Source organism: Panthera uncia, chromosome B4 (genome assembly GCF_023721935.1).
Source record: "Panthera uncia isolate 11264 chromosome B4, Puncia_PCG_1.0, whole genome shotgun sequence".
Classification (NCBI taxonomy): domain Eukaryota; kingdom Metazoa; phylum Chordata; class Mammalia; order Carnivora; family Felidae; genus Panthera; species Panthera uncia.
Window position 1 is genome coordinate 85639105 of NC_064809.1, and position 27202 is coordinate 85666306.

The 27202-nt window shown below is 33.2% G+C and overlaps 1 protein-coding gene across 6 annotated transcripts in view; it reads left to right on the forward strand.

The window, feature by feature from the left end:
• Nucleotides 1-27202, forward strand: part of USP15 (ubiquitin specific peptidase 15) — a 117094-nt gene that overhangs the window by 26869 nt on the left and 63023 nt on the right. For all 6 annotated transcript variants that reach the window (XR_007456703.1, XR_007456701.1, XR_007456702.1 and 3 more), the window contains exons 3-6: nt 3040-3170; nt 12556-12682; nt 18924-19069; nt 23003-23064. Coding sequence is in view for 3 of the 6 variants with exons in the window: in XM_049625878.1 (XP_049481835.1) it covers nt 3040-3170; nt 12556-12682; nt 18924-19069; nt 23003-23064 (466 nt within the window). In the remaining 3 variants the exon portion in view is untranslated. The remainder of the gene's footprint in view (nt 1-3039; nt 3171-12555; nt 12683-18923; nt 19070-23002; nt 23065-27202) is intronic.

Here is a 27202-nt window from a genome sequence, read left to right on the forward strand (position 1 = left end):
GAGCTTTAGGTATCTGTTCGCAAAAAAAAAAACAAAAAACAAAAAACAAGAAACTGAACTTGGATCCATACCTGGCATTATATACAAAATAAACTCAAAACAGATCATATAAATTGTAAAAAATAGGAGAAAATCTTTGTGACATTGTGTTAGGCAGATTTCTTAAATGTGATATGAAAAGCAAACTGATAAAAGAAAAAAACCTGTGCTCAGTAATAAAATCTTCTTCAAATGATAAATGTTAAGAATGAAAAAACAAACCACAGTGTGGGAGAAGTATTTGCAGATCACCTAACTGATAAAAGACTTGTATGCAGAATAAAGAATTCTTGAAACTATATTAATACAACAAAACCTAGTGGAAAACATAGGCAAAAGATTTGAACAGATGATTCACAAAAGAAAATGGAGTTTTCAAAAACTGCATAATTGGATAGATTATCAGCATCATTAGTCATTAGAGAAATGAGGTTTCAAATGTATGTGTATGTTTGTTTGATACGTGTATCAAAATGATTAAAATTTAAAAGAATGATACCCAAGTGTTGACAAGGATGTGAAATAAGTGGAGCTTCTATACACTGTTTTTGGAAATAGGAAATTTCTTAAAAACCTAAACCCATGTTTACCGTAGAAACCAGTCATTCCACTCCTACATATTTACCCAAAAGAAATGAGAATATATATCTATATGAAAACTTATACACAGATGTGCATAGCAATGTTATTTGTAATAGAGAAAATTGGAAACAACCCCAAATGCCCATCAATAGCTAACTGGATAAACAAATTATAGTATATCCATATAATGAAATCCTACTCAACAATTAAAAGGAATGAAGTATAGGGACGCCTGGGTGGTTCATTTGGTTAAGCGTCCAACTCTGGGTTTTGGCGCAGGTCATGATCTCACAGTTTCATGAGTTTGAGCCCCATGTCAGGCTCTGTGCTGGCAGTGAAGTATTAATACGTAGAAACATAGATGGCTCTCAAGATAATTACGCAGTGTAAAGAAAGCCAAACAAAAACACTATATATAATTTTTACATGAGATTCTAGAAAATGCCTGTAGTAACAAAAGACGATTTTCATATAAAACTACAAAGTGCACATTAGTCTATAGTTGCAAAATATGGAGAAACAGATAAGTGATTTTTGGGGGACAGGACAGTAGACTTAGATAAACGAAAGTAGAGATTACAAAGGACTCTTAGGAATCCTTTAATGGGGAGGAATCTATCCATCATTTTGGTCATGGTGGTGGTTTCACATTTGTATTGATCTGTCAAAATTGACCAAATAGTTCACCTTAAATATGTGCAATTTATTGTGTATCAGTTATGAGTCAGTAATTGCAGAAGTAACAAATATTGTTCACTACACATAAAGTTACTATTTGATTCTGGTACATAGTAAAATCATTTACTCAAACTCTTGAATTATTGTGGAAAACAGCTTAAAAGTCTTAATTTTTAAACTTTTCTTTCTTTTCCTAAGTTTTCTGGAGGGCAATCTGTCAATAGTAGAAAGAAAATGGATGTTTAAGTAAACCAATCTATTTGAGTCCAATTTGTACAGTCTTCTGTATGTGTCACCTTCGGCGAGTTAATCAGTACTGGAATCTGTTTACTCATTAATTTGGAGATATCTACCTCATGATACTGTTTTGAAAAGTCAGCTAACAATGTTTTCTGTAGTAACACCTTTCATAGTACCTGCAGTTTTCTGTATGTATGATCTTGGGAAAGTTACTGAGTTTCCCTGAAAATATTTTCTAATCTAAAATGGAGATACCTATCTTACAGGATTGCTTTGAGAACTGAGATAACATGGTTGTCTCCTGTAGTATGTCTCATAGGATATGATGCATAGAGGTGTTTACAATGTGTAAGTCTCTTTCACCTTCAGCAGGTTCTGAAAATATGTTCCAAATGATCAGTTTCCATAAAGAATTTAGAATTACAACTAAGGTTTTAAAAAACTGAGTTTAAAAATTAATGCTTAGTTTGCATCTGCGATTGAAGTTTGTATTATAGAACTTAGAGTTTTACCATTTCTTCTCTACATGAAAGTTTTCTCAAAGTTCAGTGTGATTCTCTGACCATAGATTGATGCTAGATGGAATAAATAACTTTCTTTTAATCTTTTCAGAATTTTTCCTGCTTGTTTTATATTGTAATGTCTAATTAAGAATATGTGTTCTCACTGAGATACTACTAACAACAATTTTACTTTCCATGTTTGTTAGTTTAAGACTGGGTCAGATTGAGAAAATCTTTATGTTGTGTGTAATTCAATGAACTATATGTGTTTGTTTCTGCACTTTGAAAATTCAGGTAACAGGACCAGATAATAAAAAATGAGTCTAAGATTAGAACTGTCATACAGGTGTAACTCATGCTCTTGCTTCTAGATCTCTAGTCTGCCCTGCAGTAAGTTTTTAATTTAACCAGAATTTTGAAAATGATTATAGAATTAGAACCACATCAGAACAACTACCTCTACTTTAGATTTTGGGAGGAACGTAGATTATGGGCCTTCTGGAGTAATGATTTGGTTTTCAAGGTGCCCTTTTTTGATTTCCATCATGGTTCCCAGCCCATATGCTTTGGAGTCTTGTAAAAGGTTATTGATTTGCTTCTGAATTTCCTTCATCACCTAATGCTAAAATGATCACTTTTACCACGTGAGGAATATCTGCTACTTGAAATATTGGGGAAACACTTTTCTTTCAGATCCCTTGGTATTTTTTTAAGATTACACCTTAGTATTTTTTTTAAGAGCTTAATAAAAAAATTATGTCTTTAAACGCTGTTCATTGACTACTGGTACACATTGAAACTTTTGAAAGCAACAGTTTATTTTGAAACATGTAGATTTATATGTGAATTTCTTCAGAGCTTTCTTCAGAACTCATTGGTTAAATATTTAAATTAGTCTCCATGAATTTAAGTAATCTATCATAGTTACACTATATAGTATTAAATATACGTACTATTGTTTCTTTTTACGTATCAAGTTTACTATTTTCTTTTGCAGATGGTGATGCCCAGTCACTTAAGGAACATCTTATTGATGAATTGGATTACATACTGTTGCCAACTGAGGGCTGGAATAAACTTGTCAGCTGGTACACGTTGATGGAAGGTCAGGAACCAATAGCACGAAAGGTATGTATTAAGCATAACTGAATAAAAATATTTTTCTCCAACAGTTCACATTTTTGTTTAGGAAGCTCTGTAGGGTACGTATTCTTACCTTCATTTTTATAGATGAGGAAATGAGGACAGAGATAGATTCAGGGTCTTTTAGAAAGTCACATCAGTTTAAAAACTTAGGCAGCCTGTTTTCTTAACCACTATGCTACAAGTTTTACAGTTAGAGTTTAGAAACATTAAAAATGATGCATTATCAGGGTACCTGTGTGGCTCAGTTGGTTAAGCCTCCAGCTCTTGATTTCGGCTTAGGTCATGATTTTACATTCGTGAGATTGAACCCTGTGTCAGGTTCCATGCTGGGTATGGAGCCTGCTGAAAATTCTGTCCCTTTCCCTCTTCCCTTCCCTTTCTCTCTCTTAGTCTCTGTCAAAAAAAAAAAAAAGACCCATTGTTTTTACTTTTTGGAACTAAAAAGTCATTTATGAAAGTAACGGTGTTGTCATTTAACAGAATACCGAATGTTTAAAGTAGGTCTGCCAATCTTACACAAGTATTTAATAGTGTATCAGGCAGGGAGGGGGAAGAGAGGAAGGAAGAGTTTGGGGACCAGAATCTCTGAGCATATAATTATTTATCTTTTTTTTTTTTTCAACCCAGAAACAATTAAAAAAACAAATTAGGTAACACAAGCATATAGACCTGTAGTAGACCAAACCATACATGGATTTATTTGGAACTGCTACAGAGTTGCTATATTAACAATTTGTATGTGTATATTGGTGGTTTAGGTATAGAATTAAATCTTAGGGTGCCTGGGTGGCCTAGTTGGTTAACCGTCTGTCTCTTGATTTAGGCTCAGGTCATGATCTCATAGTTTGTGGGATCGGGCCCTGCGCTGACAGTACGGAGCCTGCTTGGGATTCTCCGTCTCTCTCTCTGTCCCTGGAATTATCAGACAGAAATTTTAAAATACTGTGCTTATGGGGAGCCTGGATGACTCAGTCACTTAAGCGTCTCACTCTTGATTTCAGCTCAGGTCATGATCTTATGGTCATGACAACGAGCCCGTAGTCCAGCTGTATGCTGGACGTGGAGCCTGCTTGAGATTCTCCACCCCCCCGCCATCCCTCCATCACTTGTGCATACATGCGCACACTCTCCCTCTAAAATAAATATGAATAAATACTGTGCTTATTATGTTTAAAAATAAGACCGTTGAAGGACTTCAAAACTGTTAAGAATTAAATATAATTCTAAAACTATTAACCAAATAAAATTTGTAATTCTAAAATAATATGAAAAAAATTAAGAAGTAAGTAATCAGTATTTGGGTAAAACAGTAAGCAGAACCAAAGAGAAAATTTGTAAACTAACTGATAACATCAGTAGAAATAAATAGACTTGGGGCACCTGGGTGGCTCAATTGGTTATGCGTCCAACTCTTGACTTCTGTCAGGTCATTATCTCAGGTTTTGTGAGATTGAGCCCTGCGTCGGGCTCTGTGCTAACAGCACAGAGCCTGCTTGACATTCTTTGTCTCTCTCTCTGCCCTGCCCCACTCATGCTCTTGCTTCCTCCCTCTCTCAAAATAAACTTTAAAAAATATATACAGATTGAAGCTTAGAGACACTGAATGATGGAATATACAGAAATAAGCAAAGGCACTTTGAGCAAAGTGCATTAGTTTAATATACATACAGGTGGACTCTTAGAAGGAGAGAAAAAGCAGAACAGCATAGAAGTAACATTGGAGGTGGGACACCTGGGTGGCTCAGTCAGTTGAGTGTCCCACTTCGGCTCGGGTCATGATCTCGTGGTTTGGGAGTTTGAGCTTCGCGTCGGTCTCACTGCTGTCAGTTTGGAGCTCACTTTGGATCCTCTGCCCCCCCCCCCCCCCCGCCTCTCTTCCTCTACTGCTCACACTCTCTCTCAAAAATAAATAACAACAACAAAATTTTAAGAAGTAATGCTGGAGATAATAGCTGAGAATTTTCTAAAACCAGTGGAAGGTAACATGCTACAGAATCAAATGCTGTGAAACAAACCCATGCTCAAAAAAATACAAACAAAACCATGCCCAATAAAAATGTTCAATAGCAAAAGCAGAAAGATATTCCTCTTATAGCCAAAAAAGAGGTCTATTTACCTTCAAAGTAAGAATAAACAAAGAAATTATTTCTCAGAAGAAATCTGAAAAATAACAATAACCATCTTCAACATGATGAAAGAAAATCACTGCCAACCTAAAATGTGTATCCAAGGAAAGGATCCTTCAGAAAAGGATCCTTCGGATAGTGAAAAAAGCTATTTTCAGATAAACAAATTGATAGAATTTGTTACTAGCAGACCTGCACTAAAGGAAATACAAAGCAGTTTTTAGAATGATAAGAAAATTATTCCTTATGGAAGCTTGGAGACCCAGGAAAAAATGTAGATTAACAAAAGTAAATATTGTGAATAAATCTTAAGGCAGACTATTTAAAATGGTAGTAATATCTTATTAGGATGAATATATACATAAACTTAAAATACATCATATTAGTATATAAGTTAAGGTAGTAGCCTCCAAGACAACCTCCTTGTATCCATATCCTTGGGTAGTCCCTTGTGGCAGTAACATGGCAGAAGTTAAAGTGGATGTGTCACTTTCAAGATTAGATTTTAGGGTAAAGGGAGTCAGAAGGTACAGACTTCCAGTTATAAAATCGGTAAGTCATGGGGTTGTAATGTATGGCACGGTGACTATAGTTAATAGTACTGTATTGCATTTTTGAAAGTTGCTAAGAGAGTAGATCTTAAAAGTTCTTGTCACAAGAGAAAAATGTTTCTAACTATATAGGGTGACAGACATTGACTAGACTTTTTGTAGTGATCCATTTCGCAACATACACAAATATCAAATCATTGTTTTACATTTGAAACTAATGTTACATTTCAATAATACCTCATTAAAATAGAAAAGATGAGATTATAGAAGGTACCTCAGTTTCCATCTTGGGTGCACACACCCTCTTGCACTCTGTCATTTCTCGTTCTGGGAAGTTTAACTGCATACTCAGGCAGCCTGTGGAACGGCTCATATAGTAAGGAACTGAGATCTCTGGGCAATAGAGAGAAATGGAGACCTGTTAACAACCATGTGAGTGACCTCAGAAGTGAATCCTCCAGTGTCATTACAGCTTTCAGATAATTGAAGCCTTAGCCTACAGCTTGACCTTAATCTCATAAGAGACCCCAAGCAGACCAGCCTAGCTAAGCTGCTCCAGGTTCTTGACCCTCAGAAACTATGTGAACTAATGTTAAGTTGCTGAATTTTAGGATGATATATTATGCAGCACTAGAAAACTAGTAACTGGGATGCCTGCGTGGCTCAGTCAGTTGAACGTCTGACTCTTGATTTCTCCTCTGGTAGTGGTCCTGGGGTTGTGGTAGTCCTACAGTGGGCTCCCACTGAGCGTGGAGCCTGCTTGGGATTCTCTCTTTCTCCCTTTCTCAAAACAAAACAAAAAAGTATATAAAAGAAAACTAAGAACTAATTTTGGTAGTTCTGGAAATAGTGTGCTGCCTTATCAAAATTTGAAGTGTGGTGTGGCTTTAGAACCAGGCAGGGAGTAGAAGCTGTAAGAAATTATGAGTATTAATGAAAGCTTAAAGTGCCTTGAATAAATTGATAGCACAATTTTAGACTTTGAGGAGGCTGCCAGTGAGGGCTCACAGGAAAGTGAGGAAAATCTTAATGGAACCCAGAAGAAGTGATCTTTGTTGTAAGGTAGCAGAAAGTTTAGCAGCATTTGTCAACTGCAGTAAATTGAAAGGTAAAAAAATATCTAATGAGCTGAATGATACGCCAAAATATTGGAAGTACTGACTGGTTTCTTCTTGTGCTTCATATAGTCACATGTGAGAAGGGAGAGAGAAACTAAAGAAAGGGCTGTTAAAAAGGAGCCAAGACTTCCTGGTTTGGAAGATCGATGGCCTCTCCAGACGACAATGCTGAAACTCTGATGTGTTCCCAAGCAAAGATCAAACTTAAGTCACTCTCAGGAAAGCATGAATGAAAGTTGAAGCCAAGAGTACAACTGTAAAATTCTTTATTAAGACCTCAGAGAAGTCAAAGGTGGTACCTCACAATACTGTTCAGACAAAAGGCCCTTTAAAGAATTTCAGGGTGTACTTCACACTTCCTTTCAATATGTGGCTTCTAAGAACAGTAGAGCTTCTAAGAAGCTTAAGAGCATTGCCCTTCAGGCTTTCAGCGTAAACCCAAGATAGGACATATCTAGAGGACATTTGTGGATGTGACTTTTGTCTAATGGAATGAGACTCCAGTGAGATCCACTGGAGACCTGTGGTGTTTTCACAAACTGCTACCATCTTGGACTACAGAAACAGTGTTAAGATCAAAGAGGCCTTTGATCTCTGAGACTTCTACAAGCAGAGGTCAGACTAAGAATTTACTCAACTGCACACATGTGCTAACTTTCATGAAAAAAAGTGTGATTCAGGAAACAAACAATGTTGTAAAGAGTCATTTTCAGGCCCTGATCAAGGAACTTTAAGTATTTGCCCAGGTGGATTTCAGAATTTCCATGGACCGTTGACTCCTTTGTTTCTCTCCCCATCCCCATCCCCATCCCCATCCCTTTTAAGAGGAATATCTAAAAAAATTGTCTTCTGTATGCCCCACCATTTTATTTAGGGTGTATGGTAGGCAGAAAACTTATATTGTAGTTCACAGGATTATAGATAAAGAGGAACTATACCCAAGATGTTTAAGAAACTATATCCAAGGCCTTATCCGTACCTGGATCCGATATAGATGACAAGTTTCTAAACTTGGAGTTGATATTATAATTGGGTGATACTAATGGGGGCTTTGCAGGGAGTAAATGTATTTTGCATGTTGTAGGGAGGGACTGTGACTTACTGGGAGCCAGAGAGTGGACTGTGGTAGCCAGCCTCAAAAAGCTTCCCAGTGACTGCCACCTCCTGTTACTTATATACTCTTGTGTAATCTCCCACGTTGTACCAAAGTTAGTCTGTGTGACCAGTAAAATATGGCAGAAGTGATAGTATGTCACTTCTGGGATTAGTTTCTAAAAGAAAAGATAACTGGTGTTTCTAACTTGGGAAGTGCTCTTTTGTGTGTACACTCACGAGTGTGCTCTCTGTCACTCCCTCCCTCCCTCCCTCGCTCGCTCTCTCTCTCTCTCTCTCTCTCTCTCTCTCTCGGGTCAGTCACTCTGAGTGAAGCCATATTGCCATGCAGGCAGCCTATAGAGGCACTCACATAATGAGGAGTTAAATTCTCTGCCAGCAGCTGGAGAGGTTCTGAGAACTGCCAGCAACCACATGATTGAGCTTGGAAGCAGATTTGAACAACGTGGTTAAACAGCATGACCTAATTGACATGCATTGCACTTAGTGCAGAATACAGATTCTTCCTGAGTGGAATTTTTACCAAAATTGACCATATACGGGGCCATCAAGCAAATTCCAATGCACTTCTAATGTTAGAAATTATTCAGTGACTTCTGTCCCCAGTGGAATTTAGAAGTTGGTAACAAAAAGGTAACTAGATAATCTCCTAGCTATCTAGAAATGGAACATTATACTTGTAAAGTAATCCTTAAGAAATACAATGTAAAATTAAACATTTTAAACTGAATAATAATAACACAACATGAAAGAATGACTAAAGCCATCCTTAGAATGTGCTAGCTTAAATACTTAGAAAAGAAGTCAAAATCTTTTGTCTCAAGGAGTTACGAAAAGGAAATTAAGCCTAATCAAGAAACAATAACATAAAATAGAAAAAAAAACTATATTAAATGAACAAAGTTGGCTCATAAAGGACAGTAAAATTAGATCAGTAAAATAAAGATGAGTCCGGGCAAGACTGATCAAAAATAAAATAATGCTTGGGGTGGGGGGTGGTGTCACCAAACTTTTTCTGTAAAGAGCAGATAGTAAATATTTGCAAGCCATGGTAGTCTCTGGAAGGTATTCATCTCTGCTGTTTTGGTTGCAGTCGTAGATGATACATAAGTGAATGGGCATGACTGTGTTCTAGTAGAATGTTATACAAAAATAGATGGCAAGTCAGATGTAGATGTAGCCTGTGGGGTCATAGTTTCCCCATCCCTGATTTCAGCACTGGTTAATTAATGCCTACCAACATCACAAAAAGAGGGGCAACTAGATAACTATGCATCTTATTTAGAATGTATCTCATTGAAATAGTTTTACTGAATATTGCAAGAATATGAAGTAGTTTTACTAAAAATTGCAAGAATAAAAAAATGCATGGTGAACTTGCAGTTAAAAGACATTTTAGAGACTTTTGTGTATGGACTTGATTTGGATCCTGATTCAAACAGTATATTAAAAACGAAACAGTAGGGGCAGTTTGAATATTGACTGGATATTTGATATGAAGGATTCGTTTTAAAGGTTTTTTTTTTTAATTTTTTTAATGTTTATTCATTTTGAGAGAGAGAGAGAGAGAGAGAGAGAGAGAGTGAAGCAGAGCCTAAGTAGAGGAGGGACAGAGAGAGGGAAACACAGAATTGGAAGCAGGCTCCAGACTGTGGGCTGTCAGCACAAAGCCCAATGTGGGGCTCGAACTCCTGAGCCATGAGATCATGACCTGAGCCAAAGTTGGAGGCTTAACCAACTGAGCCACCCAGGCGCCCCTAGTTTTAAAGTTTTTTTTAGGTGTGATGTGGTATTATGGTCCTGAGTCCTTGTTTTCTTGTTTTTGAAGAAATAAGTCCTGAAATATTTGTGGATGGAATATCATATGTAGGATTTTTTTATGTATTAACACCTATGATTTTGAAATTTTGTTAGACTTCACTACTTGTCTGTTTTTACCACTAGGATAAGCATAGTACTCAGTAAGTGCTACAAAAATGAATGCAGCTAACTCCTCAAAAATAGTAAATGTGTCCATTAGGCCGTATTATCAACTTGTTTTAGATACCAGATTTCCTTAGAAATCACTTGCTGTTTCCAAAGGGGGGAAGCTAATATTCACAGCAAAATGAACAAATAGAAATTATATTTATTTTAATTCAATATAAATTTTTATTTCCCTCACTAGTAAAGAGATTTTACCTTTGTTGTGGATATCAATTAACGGAATTACTTTTATTTAGCCATAAGTTTTAAATTTTGGACAGGGAGCCAGATTTCATCTTGTATTTGCTTCTTATTCATATTAATATAATTCACTTAGAAAAAAATATTTCTGTGGTTATCTCTAATTCTGAAACATAACTACTGTTTTTGAATATTCACATTCCAGTCTTAATTTCAAATATATATTTCAATGTTTATAATAATTAGGTAAATATAACTTTATACCTTGTTTTTTATGAGCCTGTTTCTTCCTGTTGCACAGTCTTCATAGTCATTATTTTAAATGGTTATTTTCTGTGCATTTTTAATAAGGCAGTAGACTTTACATAAATACATATAAATAAGATGTTATATAAATAAATAATCTACATAAAACCGTAATAACACATACATAAATATGGTAATTATTTTTCTCTGCAGTGGAGCTACTGTATTCAAGCTTTAATTATTCATATAGTATGGTTCTTTCAAATAAAAACAGTTGAGAGGACAAACTCACATTTATTTAAAAGAACATCTTTTTATTACACTACTTTTGGAAGTAAAATATAACAGTAGTATTTTGAGTACTGATGATGAGGGTTTTAATAGTATAAGATAGTTTTGGAGAAAAGAAAAAAAATGAGAAAAATCCTGAAACCCAATAAAGTGGATTTTGAAATAATCCTGGTGTTTTGTTTTCATTGTTTACAATGAGTTTCTGATAGTTGAATCACCAGATTCTTTCCAGGAAAATATCTATTGGTATTATTAAAATTAATTCTCATTTTTTAAAGAATAGGCTTATTTAGAAGAAAATATATCTCAATATAAATCATAATGAGGGATTTTCTTTTTTGTTATTTTATCCTGTTTTGTTATCCTATTACCCTATTCTATTATTGGTCATTCCATTTTTCCCTCCTAAAAATGAGGCCTATAGCCACCTCAGTTTTAGCAACCTGCCAATGGTTAGTATTAATACTATTTTAGGATTCTCACTCAGATACTAGAGTCCCAGAGTGGAAATTTATGATTTACAGGAATATTTGATTTCTAATTTTTCTTCTTAAATATAGCTACCAGTAATCCTATAAAATTAAATGATATGGTATCTTTTGTTACATTCTTAACCTCAAAATAAATAAGCAAAAGGAATTTAAAACAAATTTCATTAGTTAAGAGACTAAGTTTGTAAAATTAAAAGATGGAGAGATGCAGGCTGTTGGCCTGTTTTAGAAATATGAATATAACAAGTATAATTAAGAGAATATAAATGAAAGAGTATCATAAAAATTAGTGTTGGATTGGACATTAAATATTAGCTAAGCTACATTTGAATTTGTTGATCTAAAACAACTTCCCTGCAAGTGAAAGACAAATTTGTAAGTCCTTTACTGAACTGATGCTAAGCTTGTGAGTACAACAGTCTTTTGGAGCCTCCCTTTTGCCATATTTGTCTAATGTATCACATATCAGGCCGATTACTATTTTCAGAAACAGTATTCATGACTGAAATCCTACAGTTAACCTTTAGAAGATCAAAAGGAAATATACTTATTTGAAAGGTGACCCTAATATATATATATATATATTTTTTTTTTTTTACTCTTTTTTTGCTTTGTTGCTTGCATGTTTAGCAGCTTTTTTTTTTTTTTTTTCCATTTGTTGAATAGAATTACTAAGGGCGTATATAAAGGTCAAACAAAGTCATCTTAGGATGGAAAACTAACGTATCAGTTACAGACCATAGCTGAATATTTTGGCAGCAGTAATTTGGAGTTATTTTAAAAGATTTAACATATAGAGTGAATTAACATATAGAGTTAGCTGTTGCTAACTGAGATTTTATAAAACTTACCACATTTAAAGGTTTTCTGCTAGAGCTCAAGTACTAAAAGCTAGAAGTAGGTCTGGATAATTAATCAGAGCTGTATTTACATTTGGGGTAAACTTTCTCATTATAAATATTGAATGTATTTGTTATTTATAGTATACCAAAGTATCTTCATAGATCAGTAGAATGCCTTTCCAAACTACCAGTTAATGTCTAAAATGATTATTCATATTCTGTTAAATATTAAAATTTCCAAATATGTTTCTTGCTTTTCAAACTATCTAGTATCTTTTATTTTATATTGACAGTTCTTAATAGATGTTTTTCATTGGAGATCCGTAGTTTTTTTCTAAAGCCTCTTTAGAGATATATATTGATTGCTGTTAGAGACAGTGAAATATATTGAGCTTTGGCTAACTGATTTCCTTTGGTTTTTAGGTGGTTGAACAGGGTATGTTTGTAAAGCACTGCAAAGTAGAAGTATATCTCACAGAATTGAAGCTCTGTGAAAATGGAAACATGAACAATGTTGTAACTCGAAGATTTAGCAAAGCTGACACAATAGGTATGCAACATCCTGTCCATTGCTATTAGAAATATAACTGTAATTCTATTTCTTATATGCTTCTAGGATGATAACTTTTTTAAGGTTTACACTTAAACATTACAGATTTCCAAGCTTGAGGCAACAAATCTTAGCCTAGAGTTGAATCATTTATCATATCTAGATCTAGTTTACATTATTAGATGAGTTTATTATTTGTGTTATTTTACTTAAAAAAATGAAATAATTACTGTTTTAATTTAGCATTTGAAAAAATACATATCATGTTTGTAACATGAGTGTAAATTAAAGTAGAGAACTGTAAGTAACATGGAAACTGTTACTTACCATGGAAAATGACAACTGTTTATTTTCTTTTTTCCTGTTTATTCTTTGGACTTTAAATACAATTAAGTAGCTACTTAAATAAGGCAGTAGGCTTAGTAGAGTTAGCATTTTTATGATATGTTAATTTTTTTCTTGTTTAACAATGAGTGGATTAGGAAATTATAGTCGCAAGTGTACCCAACTCCCTCTGTATATTTATATATCTACATATCATTATATATTTATATATCTACACATATAAGTGCGTATTAAAATATATGCAATTTTTTATTGTATTTTAAAGTCACATTTTAATTTAAGGTCAGAATATGTTGAATAAGGTATTTTTTAAATAAATGATTATGGATTTAATAACAAAATTGTAGTTCATAGAACACAGCTCAAAATAAAAATTATAGAAGGTAGTTATTTTATAATAAAGTTATTGGAAAACAAGATGAATGGTAATATTGATCTTGTTGGAAAATGTAGACAGACAGTGGAGACATAGCAATTAATGAACAGAACTTCTCAGCCAAAAAAAAAAAAAATTGCAAATTTATGTATAGCTTTCTTTGTTGAAACCAGTCGTTAAGTATACTTTCGTTAAAAGCAAATAAAAATATTTCTGAATTTCACAAGTATATTTGACTTTCACCACTTACCCATTTCACAGCAGAAGATACTTTTAAAACTGTATTTTCCATGAAATAACACCATTCTTCAATACCTAGTGCTTGGTTAATCCTCATGTTTTTACAAATATAATATTATGTATGGATTTTCTGTTATTTACCTAGAACATTTATAAGCTTGTGATGCAAGTTAGTAAACTCATTAAGTCATCTTTCTGAAATGAATGCTTAAGGGGTGCCTGTGGCTCAGTTGGTCAAGCATCTGACTCTTGATTTTAGCTCAGGTCATGATCTTAACGGTTTGCGAGATTGAGCCTTGCGTCAGGCTCTGTGCTGCAGTGCAGAGCCTGCTTGAGATTCTCTCTCTGCCCCTCCTTTGCTTGCATGTGCGTGTGCTCTCTCTCTCTCAAAATCAAACTTTAAAAAAATACAATGAATACTTAAAATAGTAAGAATTCCATATATAAATGTCATTTTATTATATTCATATGTACAATTAGTTGACTTTTGAACTTCTAGACTTGTGGAACATATTCAGGAAAATAAAACATTTCTTCTGTATGTGAAAAACTGAAAGTTATCAAATATAGGGGCACCTGGGTGGCTCAGTCAGTTAAGCGACCAACTTCGGCTCAGGTCATGATCTCACAGTTCATGGGTTCAAGCCCTGCATTGGGCTCTGTGCTGACAGCTCAGAGCCTGGACCCTGCTTTGGATTCTGTGTCTCCCCTCTCTCTCTGCTCCTCCCCACTCACGCTCTGTCTCTCTCTCTCAAAAATAAAAACATTCAAAAAAATTTTTTTAAGTTATCAATATATATAAAATTGCATTAATCATGACATTAAAATATGCAGAGTAAGACTCTAAAGTCTAATAAGGGTAGTCTATTGAAATTAATGTCTGAAATGTTCAGCTAGTTGGAATATAAATGAGAAGCTACTATACAGATAATGTTTTCTAGTTATTTTAAACTAGAGTTTGGTATTTCCTTTTCTCCTTAGCTTATTTCTGTAGAAAAATTATGTATAAATATGGGACAATCAGAAATCTTACTTTTAGAGAGGCACCTGGGTGGCTCAGTTGATTAAGCATCTGACTTCGGCTCAGGTCATGATCGTGGTTCATGAGTTGGAGCCCCATATCGGGCCCCTAGGCTGACTGCTCAGAGCCTGGAGCCTGCTTCAGGTTCTGTGTCTTCCTCTCTCTACCCCTTCCCTGCTCAAGCTCTGTCTCTCTCCCTCTCAAAAATAAATAAACATTTTAAAAATTAAAATTAAAAAAAATTTATAAAAGAAATCTTATTTTAGAACATTAGTTCACGGAATAATATTTTTAAGCTCATTATATGAAGATCAACTGGTTTAATTTCTGATTTCAGTACAAGCAGTGTGGAGTTCTCATATTAAGTACTACATAAGAATTTGTCTTATGGAGTTAAATCATTTATAAAGAATCTGCTTCGAAAAGTTTATGATTTGTATAGATTTTAATCAACATACTAATACTTTAAAATGCTACATACATTGGATATATACCTTAAAATTGTACGTGAACTGAATTTTTGTACAGCCAAAGTTTCTTACTGTATTAGAGCATGTTTGTCAATACTCTGGGTGGTATAAGTAGTTTGGGAGTGAAAAGAATGGAACAGAAAATATCACAATAGAAAACAACACGTGTATACAGGGCCACGATTTCTTACTGTAGGTCTTAGTTTTTAAAGTTCAGTAATCTGTACTTGAGCAAGTTTGCTCTCTAAGCAAAAGGTTTTACAAAAACTGAAATTTTGTAAAACCTTCACAAAAATTAAAATTAAACTGGGAATTTTAGAGACCTGATAAAATAGTTATCATAGTAGTTAGCAGTTGTGGGACTATGTTTTTGGCACTTCGTAGGAAATTTCTTTTTAAACCTCAGCAATACTTTATCTTCATTGTATAGATGATGAAGTTGGGGCTTAGAAAGGTTGAAAGACTTACTTAGGATCACCCTGGTTCCAAGTGGAAATATTCTAACTGGACACAGTCTCATCTCTTAATTATTGCCTAATATAATCTGTGCAAGGGTTAATTGGGCTGATTTTGTTTTTCTAAAGGAAGTAAGTTTTGAAATGATAAAAAAATTTGGATAATAAGAAAGGAAATATGGGATGTATATTTTTCCCTTGTCGTCTCATCTTGATTAAAAATGATCCAAATATTTATGTCCATAAAATACAGCTATATGCTATGTAAATAGAATTAAGAAATAGAAGTATTTGTTTTCTGGTTTTGCCAAGTCAAAACTCATTTTCAGCTACTACTATTTACACTGACTTATAATAATAATAATAGCCACAGGCAGGATCTAAATAATTTACCTCATTCAGAGCCAAAATGCCTTGCCTTTGAGTATTTTTCTCCTTAAATTGACATATTCGGATATAGAAAATGTTCCAATAAGAAATATAAAATTAGGTTTTTATTTTTTCTTTACAAATACACTGGAAAAAACAATGTTATAAAATTTATTGAAAAGTACTTTGTTTCTATAAAATTTATTAATAGAATTGCTTAACTTTATTAAATATTCTTACTAGAAATGTTTGTCACAACAATTTTGTTTTTATTATATGAGGTAATAATTTTTCTACCTCTATGCTTTTTATTAACTGCCTGACACAGTCAGATTCGTATGTGGAAAAGTCTGCACACCCTCTCAATACCTTGACATTCTCAAGTGACCTTTAATCAGTATCCAATTTGAGGCATTAATTCCCTAGTTATACCCTAGATCGTCGTTATCTGTAGCTGCACCTGGTGAATCTCAATGTGAGCATCCTGCTTTCTAGCTACCACTTACTCTGTTCCCATTCTCACTTGACTCTGCTGCATCAGACCTTCAGACCTATCACTCCCTTGGCACTGCTGCTATGATGGTCTCTACTTCTACATTGATAAATCTGTTGGTAATATCAGTCTTCCATTTTCTTAACCTGCCAGCAAAAATTAATATACATACTCACTTTTCCATTTACAAATATTTCCTTTTTACATGGCTTCCAGGGCACAAGTTCTCACTGCCTGCATCTTCTCAGAGAATCTGAAAAGATCCTTCATATTTCTGATCTCAAAACATCAGGGTATTGCCATGCTTAGTCCTTGGATTTCCCCATTTCTTTGGTGATATCCTCCTGTGCCCTGACTTCACATACTTTCTGTGTATCGATATCTTTTGAATTTATGTCTCCTACCCAAAACTCTCCCAATTCCAGTTTTAATCATTCCCTAACTTCACTTCTGCCTGATAGGAATCTCAAGATATAACATGTACAAAACTAAAGTCTGTCCCTTCCCCCCAAAAAACCTGCTACCCTGTCATTCTTCCCCATCTGAGTAGTCCCCACTTGTATTCTTCCAATTGCTCAGGCTCAAAACCTTGGAATCATTCAGATTCTCTTTTGTTTCATGCCCTGCATGTAATCTAAGCAGTGTATCTTCTAAGCAGTTCCTTCAGAATCTGTTCTCATTCTGACCACTTAAGATTGCTTCTCCCTTGGTTTTGATTGCTTCAGTAGCCTAGTCTCCTACCCTTGACTCAGATAAAATAGTATATTCTCATAGCTCACAAGATTCTATATAATCCATTTCCACCTTGCTCATTTCACTTCAGCCACACTGCTGCACCACAGTATTCTGAAACATGCCAAATGCATTCCTATCTCAGGGCCTTTGCAGTCCTTTCTTCTGTCTTTAATGTTCTTCCCCTATATGTGAGTAGATTGCAGAACTCATTGAAGAGGAAATTCCCATATGTGTCTCCATGTATTGTATTATGTATCTGTGTATTAACAGATAAAGGTCTGAAAGAAGAAATAACAAAATGTTAACAGTGGTGTTTGTATTTCCTGAATTTTTGCAATGAGCAAGAATTATTTATGCAATCAGGAAAAAGAGTACTTAGTTTTATAGAAAGACGAAAATGACCTCCCTTCCTCAGCTTCTTCCTCTACCCTCCTTCCTAGGTAATGTTGTGTTTCTTGATATGGATGCTAGTTACGGGGTGTACCCACTTTGGAAATTTATCATTATATACTGATGACTTGTGAATTTTTCTGTTATATATTTATATTTCAATAAAAAGAACAAAAAGGAAAAAGACCAACCCACCAAAATAGAAAGCAGTACTGTTAGTATATTTATTTTGTGTAATTATTTAAATATTCTAGCTAATTTGCGCCAAGTTTTCAGATACACTGTAAGATTTCCTGTTTATTTAAAGCCTTAATCAAAATCTCATTGACTATAAGACTATTAATGAATTTTAGCTAAGTAGAGCATAAACAATATTCTTAGACTAAAATTAATGAAGTAGGATAGGTATAGGTTTTTATATTTCTTCAGAGAACATGTATTAATAGGTTTAGTGTTTTATAAATAATTTCTTCCCAAAGCTAGCCAGGTACTCTAAAATGTAGAAGTATTATATATTTCTTCATATGTCATAAGATATTTTACACTTTTCATGAGTCTAAGGTAGGCAAGTTACTGACCAGAATTCAATAGTTTTAATGCTATTTTCTAATAATCTCTCATGTTTAAAAATTTTAAAGATTCATTTAACTGTATGGCACTGAAATTTAATTACATCTCTGCTCTCATATGTGGGGACTCCTGTTGTATAGCAGGTTAAGCTGCTCCAGGTTAAAAATACTTTTTCTACTCACATAATTGATTTAGAAATAAGGAAAATATATGGCTTTACTATGAAAACAAGATATTTTTACTAATACAGACATCCCTTCAAGAAGGCACTTTCCTTTGTGTCCATTTATTCTGTTTAATTTTAGTGAACTATTCAAACTGTAAGTTATATTCAATTTAATATAAATTATCCTAAAATTGGTTATGTTACAATTAAAAATAAAATTTTCTATCTGTAGCATCTGTGACTCATACTTCTTCTGAGTCCATCATATCATCAGAAAAATACATTGAATTTATAATGTGTAAAAAGTTAAACTTCATCCTGTATAATATAAATTATACTGGAGTGTTACATGATTAAATTTTTCTACCTTGTGAGATCTTTGTTTTCCCAAGTAATTATCTGTCAGAATTATAATTACCGTTTTGTTTGTAAAAAAACACATCGGTCTTATCTTTTTTGTTCTTTATATATGTCCTACATATTTGTTCACCTATTCTTGCTATTATATCAGTATTTTAAATTTAGGATTTTTATGCTGGTGAGCACTTAGCTCTATGTGGTATATTTTAAAATATGTATTATATTTATATATCTTTCCTCCTTAAATCTAGATACAATTGAAAAAGAAATAAGAAAAATCTTCAATATTCCAGATGAAAAGGAGACCAGATTGTGGAACAAATACATGAGTAATACATTTGAACCACTGAATAAACCAGACAGCACCATTCAGGATGCTGGTTTATACCAAGGACAGGTATTGTTTAGCAGTACTGTTTATTTTAAGCATACTATACATGAAGCTTTTTGGAGTCACAAACTTTATGAGTATCTTGACAATCTATAGTTGGTTCTACTCTCTCTGGCTTCCTCTTTCTAACTCATCTCTTCCCGGTTCCTGCTGTTCATTGGCAATAGCTTTTGCTTCCCTCCTTGAGCTTGAGAATAACCTACTTTTTAAAAAGAAATGATTTTCCATCGAAAAACAGCTAAAAATATAGGTCAGCAAACTTTCTGTAAAGAATCAAATAGTAAATATTTTTGGCTGAGTAGGCCATATGGTCTCTATCACAACTACAACTTTGCCTTTGTAGTAACAAAGTAGTCATGGACTATATGTAAACAACAAGCTTCATTTACAAAAGCAGTCAGTGAGCTAAGTGAACTGTAGTTTGCCAGCCTCTGCTAAGGTATCAACCCCCAATTTGGTCCTTCTTTATGATACAATCCAAAGAAATGAATGTGTTGAAAAATGAAGATGTTTAGACACAATCAACAAGTCCTACTGCTTCTACCCTCTAAATATTTCTTGAATTAATCTCTCTATTCCATTCTCACCCCTATCAGTAGTGTCTTAACAGATCCCTCTGCATCCAATCTTTTGCATATCCACTCTCAGTCTTTCATATTTCTGTTAGAATACTCTTTCTGAAATGTAAAACGTCAGTGTTTCCCTTTTATAAACCTTTCCTGGTTCCTTAACAATTAAATAAAGTCCAGGCAACTTAACACGGCATGCAAGTCAAGGTTTGACCTTTTTGCTAGTCTTCCAGCATCTTACATTATCCTTGCCTTGTGATTTGTACTCTGACAAGTACCAAACCGAACTGCTTGTAGTTCTCTAAGCATACTATCCTATTCCAAACTCCTGTGTTTTCATTTGTGTTATTCCATCTGCCTGTTATACCCTTCTTCCCAGTGCCTGCATCCATCCAGCAAAAAGTCCTTTTAAACATCAAAATAGTCAAATTAACCATTCCATTTTGTCATGTAGTCTAACCAGATCAAATCTTTCATCCTTCAGATTCCAATTCAAATGTCACGTCATCTCTTCAGCCTTTCCTGGTCTATTTTTCTCAGTATCTATTTCAGGTATAGGAGTTTTCTACTTTGGAGAAAAAATTATTCCCTTAACTTTATAATGATTTATGTATAGGTCTTTTGTGTCATTCGTTATGTACTTTATATGTTGAGCTTCCCAGCTAGACTATGAGTTCCTTGTTTTAGTTGGACTTTGTGTCTATTTATTTTTGTTTTTATTTTTAGTACCTAACACAGAGCCTGGTGCTCTGATATATGGAGGGTTTTATTTTGTTCTGTTTTACTAAAAATAAGTATTGACATTGGTATTTTGATCCAAGTTGTTAAAAAATTCAGAACAGAAGAAATTAATTTTTAGTAAAAGTCTACTGGATGTCATGTATTGGGCTATAAAAACATTAATTTTCAGACTTATTTTAGTTATAGTCTTAAGGGAAATCTTACAAAAACTAACGTATTATAATTAAAAGCAGAGTTAACCTGACTGAAGCTGGTATAAGGAATTTGGAACTCTGTTGGTTAGTCAACACTCCCCTCCTTGGCCGATTTCCTCTTTGACTCCTGAGTTACCATCCATAAGTCTTGAGCTCCAAGAGTTCAATTTGAAACACATGGAATCATTTCTTTAAATGTTTTCTGGGATCGAGCCCATGTAATGGCTGTTATCCATCCATCACGTACACTAGAAAACTGAGACTTAGACAATTTAAATAATTTGATGTTCCTGATAGGAATGCACTTATCAGCTTGCAGCTGACGATAAATTATTTTAACAAGTTTAAATATCCTTAAGAACATTTGATCTTTTGAAATAATGATGTTTCAAACAACATGCTTTAAATTTTCCAGATTTTGTAAACAGTTATTTTCTGACTGATGATAAGTGAACTAACATTGTCCTGGACTTTTTAAAATTTTTACCGAAATTGAAAGTAAACTGAAACATCAGAAAGTGAAACAAAGATACATAATTGAAGAGTTTGCCTCCCAAAATGGGCGATTCTTATCTCTCTCCCTTAAAAGAGTGTGTATGTGTATGTGCACGTGTGCATGCACACATTCAGCTTAATTAAATTTTGAAATATTTCTGAAATAGTTTTCTTCTTGAAAGTTTTAACCATGAGCAAAACTTTATTCAGAAAATAATATATTTGAATAAAGGAGTGAACATTAACATTTCTGATGGCCTTCAAAATTAATATCTGATTGTAAAACATGAAATTTTAACTACACACACTATTAGGAATTAAAATATTATGGTTCACCTTTAAATATTTGTTTGATTCTTCAGTTGTAGGACCTTCCATTGGAAAGCAAACTATAAACAATGATAACTAAATGCATAATTTTGGAATTTTTATAACTAAAGTCTTTGATTTTATAACTAATTTAAGTCTTCCAAATGACTGAAGCTTACATATATATGTGTGTGTGTGCGTATGTGTATGTGTATATATATATATGTGTGTGTGTGTGTGTATATATATATACATATATATATTCAAATTTGTAATGCCAAGACATGTTTTCTATGTGTAGTTCATATGTAGATGTCTGTAGAGTTATAAGTTGCAGTAAAGAAAAACTTCAGGAGTTAAAAATTACTAAATTCAGTTTTATAAATCTGTGAAAATATATGAATATATGATTATATCGGAATGATATCAGAAAATTGAGGAGAATGATTAATTGTATATGATAGGAAGGGAGAAAAGTATGATCAGGGAGAGATCAGGATAGTAGGTAGAGTGCTCTTATTCTTTATATACTACACATGTACTTCATACACGTTCCTTGAATGTAGGCAGTATTAACACTTAAAGATAACTTTTATATTTTAATTAGAATACTCTCAACAACCTGGTTCCATTAATTTTTTTTTATTGATGCTTTATTGTTTGTTGTATGTGCTCTGAAACAGGCTTACGTTTTATATGATTAGGATCCAAATGCCAACTTACAAATGGCCTGAAACATACAGTCCACAAAAGTATTTTACTGAGAGTATGTAGAGTAGGTTACAAAATTGCAATTTCAAGAAAAAGAGTTGAAGGTGATTATGTAGGATGTATTCACAATTTGTAATGCTTGAGTTTACTTGAAGACATGTTTTCTATGTTGTAGTTCTCCCATGGAAATTTGGTTATTAACGTATTGATAAATCACATGTTTCTTTTGCTAATTTAGTTATTTTTGCTTAGTTTTTCTTCTTTGCACAGATTCACCCATAGCAAAAACTGGAAGAAAGGCTTTTTAGACTGGCAGATAAGGGGGAGGATTCTGACATGTTTTAGAATAAAGCATAGTTCCCTTGCCCTGTACTTTACATTTATTAGAATTGATTTCTGTCTGCCTTTACCATGCTGCAATAAAGAACTTGAGTCTGAATCTCACAAATGTGACTCTATCATTTATACATACAGAATTAAAATATTCTATAACTTACATAGTGATAACGTAAATAAAGACAAATTTTAAAGCCCCAAATAAATTACGTGTGATCTGTAATTTGGAATTATCTGTGGGGCTATTTTCCAGGATTTGCGTAATGATAGCTAAGTTTATATATCAGTATGTTTAACAACTTTGACCTCTTATTGAGCATCTGGGTTTTTTTGCATGGTACTTACTATGTCACAACCTATAAATAGAAAAGAAATAAAAAATATACTCCCTAAACTCAAGGAATTTATATTCTATTTATATTGCCCAGCTTTGGAATCAAAATTCAAATACCTCTTCACCTTGTCTACTATGTCCTTTAGTCCCCAGAGTTACTTTAGTTTCTTAGTGTACTCACCTAATCTTCTAAAGCTATCTTAACTTCAGAGTTAAGGAAAAACACTCTTTTATTGTGTCACATTTACAGGTGTTAGTGATAGAACAGAAAAATGAAGATGGAACATGGCCCAGGGGTCCTTCTGCTCCTAAGTAAGTGCTCCCACTTTTTATGGCTGATTGCATGATCTTAAAGCCTTTGATTTCAGATAACAAAATCCAGAATGATAGAAGATACCTAATTGTACATTGCAAGTATATATACCTACTTTATATTTAAATATTTTATTCCCATTATAGACGTTTTCTAAGTTTGCATTTAAATTAATATGCTATAATTAAAAAGCCTTCCATTTTGGATCTCTTTTAGAATAAGGTACAATATACATATGTTATAAATATTGTTACATTGTCTAATACATCAAATCACTAGTAAACATTTTGTTTACTATTTTTCAAGCTTTTTGTGATTTCTTTTAAAAGTATCTGTTAAAGAACACTATCAAAATGAGTCTGACATAAAGTTAATATTTGTATTTAAATGTTTTAGAATATAAAAGCACAAGTAGAGATAGAGGAGTATAAGAATTGCTTTTGATGGTAAATGAAGGAAGGATGAAAGAATTAGAAATCGTTTTAACATTTGTTTGAACATGGTAAGAACCCTTAATTTGAGATCTACCCTCTTAACAAATTTTTTAAGTGCACAGTACAGTATTGTTAACTGTAGGCACATTGTTGTATAGTAAATCTCTAGAATTTCTTAATCTTGTATAACTGAAACTTTATTTCTATTGCACAGTAATTTCCCATTTCTCCCTTCCCCCCAGCCCCTGGCAACCATCCTTGTACTCTCTGTTTCTATGAGTATTTGACCAAGTTTAGATATCGCATGTAAGTGGAATCATGCAGTTTTTGTCTTTCTGGGATTGGCTTATTTTACCTAACAGAATGTCCCCAGGTTCATCCAAGTTATCATATATGGCAGGATTTCCTTACTTAACACAGTCTTACTTCCTTAAAAAAGTCTGGATAATATTTCATTGCAGTATGTGCCACATTTTCTTTATCCATTTGTCCATCTATAGACATTCAGGTTGTTTTCCTATCTTAGGAATTGTACTGCAGTGAACAGGGGAATGGAGATATCTCTTTGAGATGATTTCGTTTCTTTTGGATATATACCCAGAAGTGAGATTTCTGGATCAGATTGTACTTCTATTTTTAATTTTTTGAGGAACCTTTGTACTGTTTTCCATTGCAGCTGTATCATTATATGTTTCTGCCAACACTGTACCAGTGTTTCAATTTCTGTACATCCTATGAGCACTTGTTATCATTTGTTCTTTTGATAGTAACCATCCTAATAGGTATGAGGTAATATCTCATTGTGGTTTTGATTTGCATTTCCCCAACAATTAGTGATGTTGCGCATCTGTACTTATTGACTATTTGTATGCCTTCTTTTTGAGAAATGTTTATGCAAGTTCTAGGCCCACTTTTTAATCTGGTTATTTGTTTTTTTGCCATGGAATTGTAGGAATTCCTTGTATATCTTGGATATTATCCCCTTATCAAATATGTGGTTTAAAGATTTAAAACTAAGACATGAATCTATAAAACTCCAAGAAGATAATTTAGGGGGAAAGCATCATGACATCTGTCCAGGCAGTGATTTCTTGAATATGACAGCAAATCATAAGCAACAAATGCAATAATAGAGAAATGGGACTACATCAAACTAAAAAGTGTATGCACAGTAAGGGAAACAATAAACAGAGTGAAAACACAACAAACCGATTGGGAGAAAATATTTGTAAAGGTTTTAGAATGATCAGTTTTATACTACATTATCGAAAACACTTAGTGCCAGTTGTATTTCAATTTTAGACTTTTCAAACCTTTGAAAATAATATGGTGCCTATTATTTTAGTATATCTGTAGAATCCAAGGGGACTTTCTTAACCAAACACATTAATCTTAGCAAATATTCACACTAAGTAGGATAAAGGACTGTAAATAGTTTAATATCAGTTTAGGTTAGGTTTCCCTCAAGTGAATTGTGAAATATTTTAAACATTTTCAGAGCTTTTGAAATTTCAGAATTTTCATAAGGGATTATAAACCTATAGTTTGAAATACTTAAAATAATGATTCTTAAGTAAATTAAAAATAATTTATTAAATGTTAACCTCGCAAATAAAAGAGAAAAATGATCTGGTACTTAATTTTTATCTTTAAAACTAAAATGCATCTTTAATGAGTGGCTCTCTGTCCTTTTTATCTTGTGAAGTTTTTTTATTTAAATTTTTTATGAGACCACTTAAGTATATTAATTAGATTTTATTATTACTCCCACTTAGTAGGGTGTAATATAAGGGTAGAACTTAGAATAAGAAGATATTGAAAGCACATGGTAGATAATTGTAAATTTCTTGATTGATGAAGCTTAGAAGTTAGAAAGGTTTTCTTTGTGAATATTTACTTTTAGTCTTTAGATCAAGATAAATGTTCTTTTTTCTAGCTTATTGTTAGATTGTTATGTATTTGTTAACAGCTTTAAATAATTTTTGAAATTTCAAAGTTGCTTGTGCCTTAAGAAATACCATGAGTTCTAAGGATTTAGAGATCTTTTCTACTTAAAATTATTGATTTTCACTTGAAAGATAAAACTATATATTTTCTTTTCTTCCCTATTTGCTAGCACACAATACCATTTTTTTTAAACAGCTGAAGTCCTTCTATAAGAGAAAACACAATTTCTCGTATATAATACCTAACAACATAGACATAAAAAATGTTGGTGAATGAAAGTACTGTACTAGAAATGTGCTTAGTTAAGAGTTCCATTCTTCACTGAATCACCCAGTATTTTAATACAGAACCCAAATGTTAAAGCATGAAAACATTATACATATATATATAGTATATATACATGATATATATATATTATAGTGTCTATTACTGTATGTTATATAGTATCCATTATATACTATAGCCTATGATCTAGTATCCATTTACTATAAAATATGCCTAATACCATATAACAGAATGTCCTAAGTTGCCCAATGATAGTTCATTAGAATGCAAAAAAAAAAAAAAAGTGTTTTTTGAAATTAGCATCAGTGTATGAAAAGACTCTCAGAAAACTAAGAATAAAAGGAAATTCTCCTAATTTAATAAAGTCTGTATACCCAAAGTCTGTAGCAAAAATTATATTGAGACATTTTGAACACAAACCAAGTAAGATTGAAAGTGAAAGAAAAAATTCACTATTTGCATATGATACAGTCATCTATGTAAAACCCAAAACCCATCAGCAGACTATTAGAACTGAGAAAATTCAGCAAGATTCTTTAAGATTAATTTGTAAAAATTAATGTGTTTTTTATACCCAGAGGTCATCAATCTTTTTAATAAAGAACTAGATATTTTAGCTTGTGAGCCATATGGTCTCTGACTTAACTATAACTCTGCCAGTAGAGCTTGAAAGCAGCCATAGACATTATGTCAACAAACGGTTATGGCTGTATTCCAGTAAAACTTTATTTACAGAAAAATGTGGCAAACTGGAGTTAGCTTGTGAGCCATAGGTTCCTGACCCCTGCAAATATCATTAGTATATACTCCATAAGTAACCCAATCAGAAAATAGTATAACAAAAATTAACCTAATTAGGAATGCATAAAACCTTCATGGTAAATAACTAACCTATTAGAAGACAAAGGATTATCATGTACTGTGTGTTTTAATCTGATGATACCTGTTTCTTGAAATCTATTCTGTCACTGACTCCTGTTAAAAATTCTATCCTGAGTTTTGTTTTGTTTTGTTTTGTTTTTTGAGAAACTTCACAAACTCATTCTAAAATTAACATATCCCAGTAAAGGTCCAGGATTAGCTAAGTCACTTTTGACAAAGAAGAGGAAGGAAGCTCTGAGCCTACTACATAGTGAGAATTACTACAAAGCCATAATAATGAAAATAGTATGATGCTAACAAAAGAAAGGCAAATACACTGGAATAAATTAATGAGCTCAAAAAAAAACGCTCATGTAAATATGAGAACTTGGTAAGTGGCACCACTAGGCAATGAGAAACAGGTTGCTTAAAGCAGGTAGATGCTTAGATTTTATTAGGAAAACTAGCTGTTTGGAGAAAAACAGGATCACCAGCTTACACATTATTTATAAAGACCAACTCCAGAAGGAATACTCAAATATGAAATGTAAAACTTTAAAGCTAATAAGAAATTTCAGGAAATATCTATATTTTAAGAATCAGAGAACAT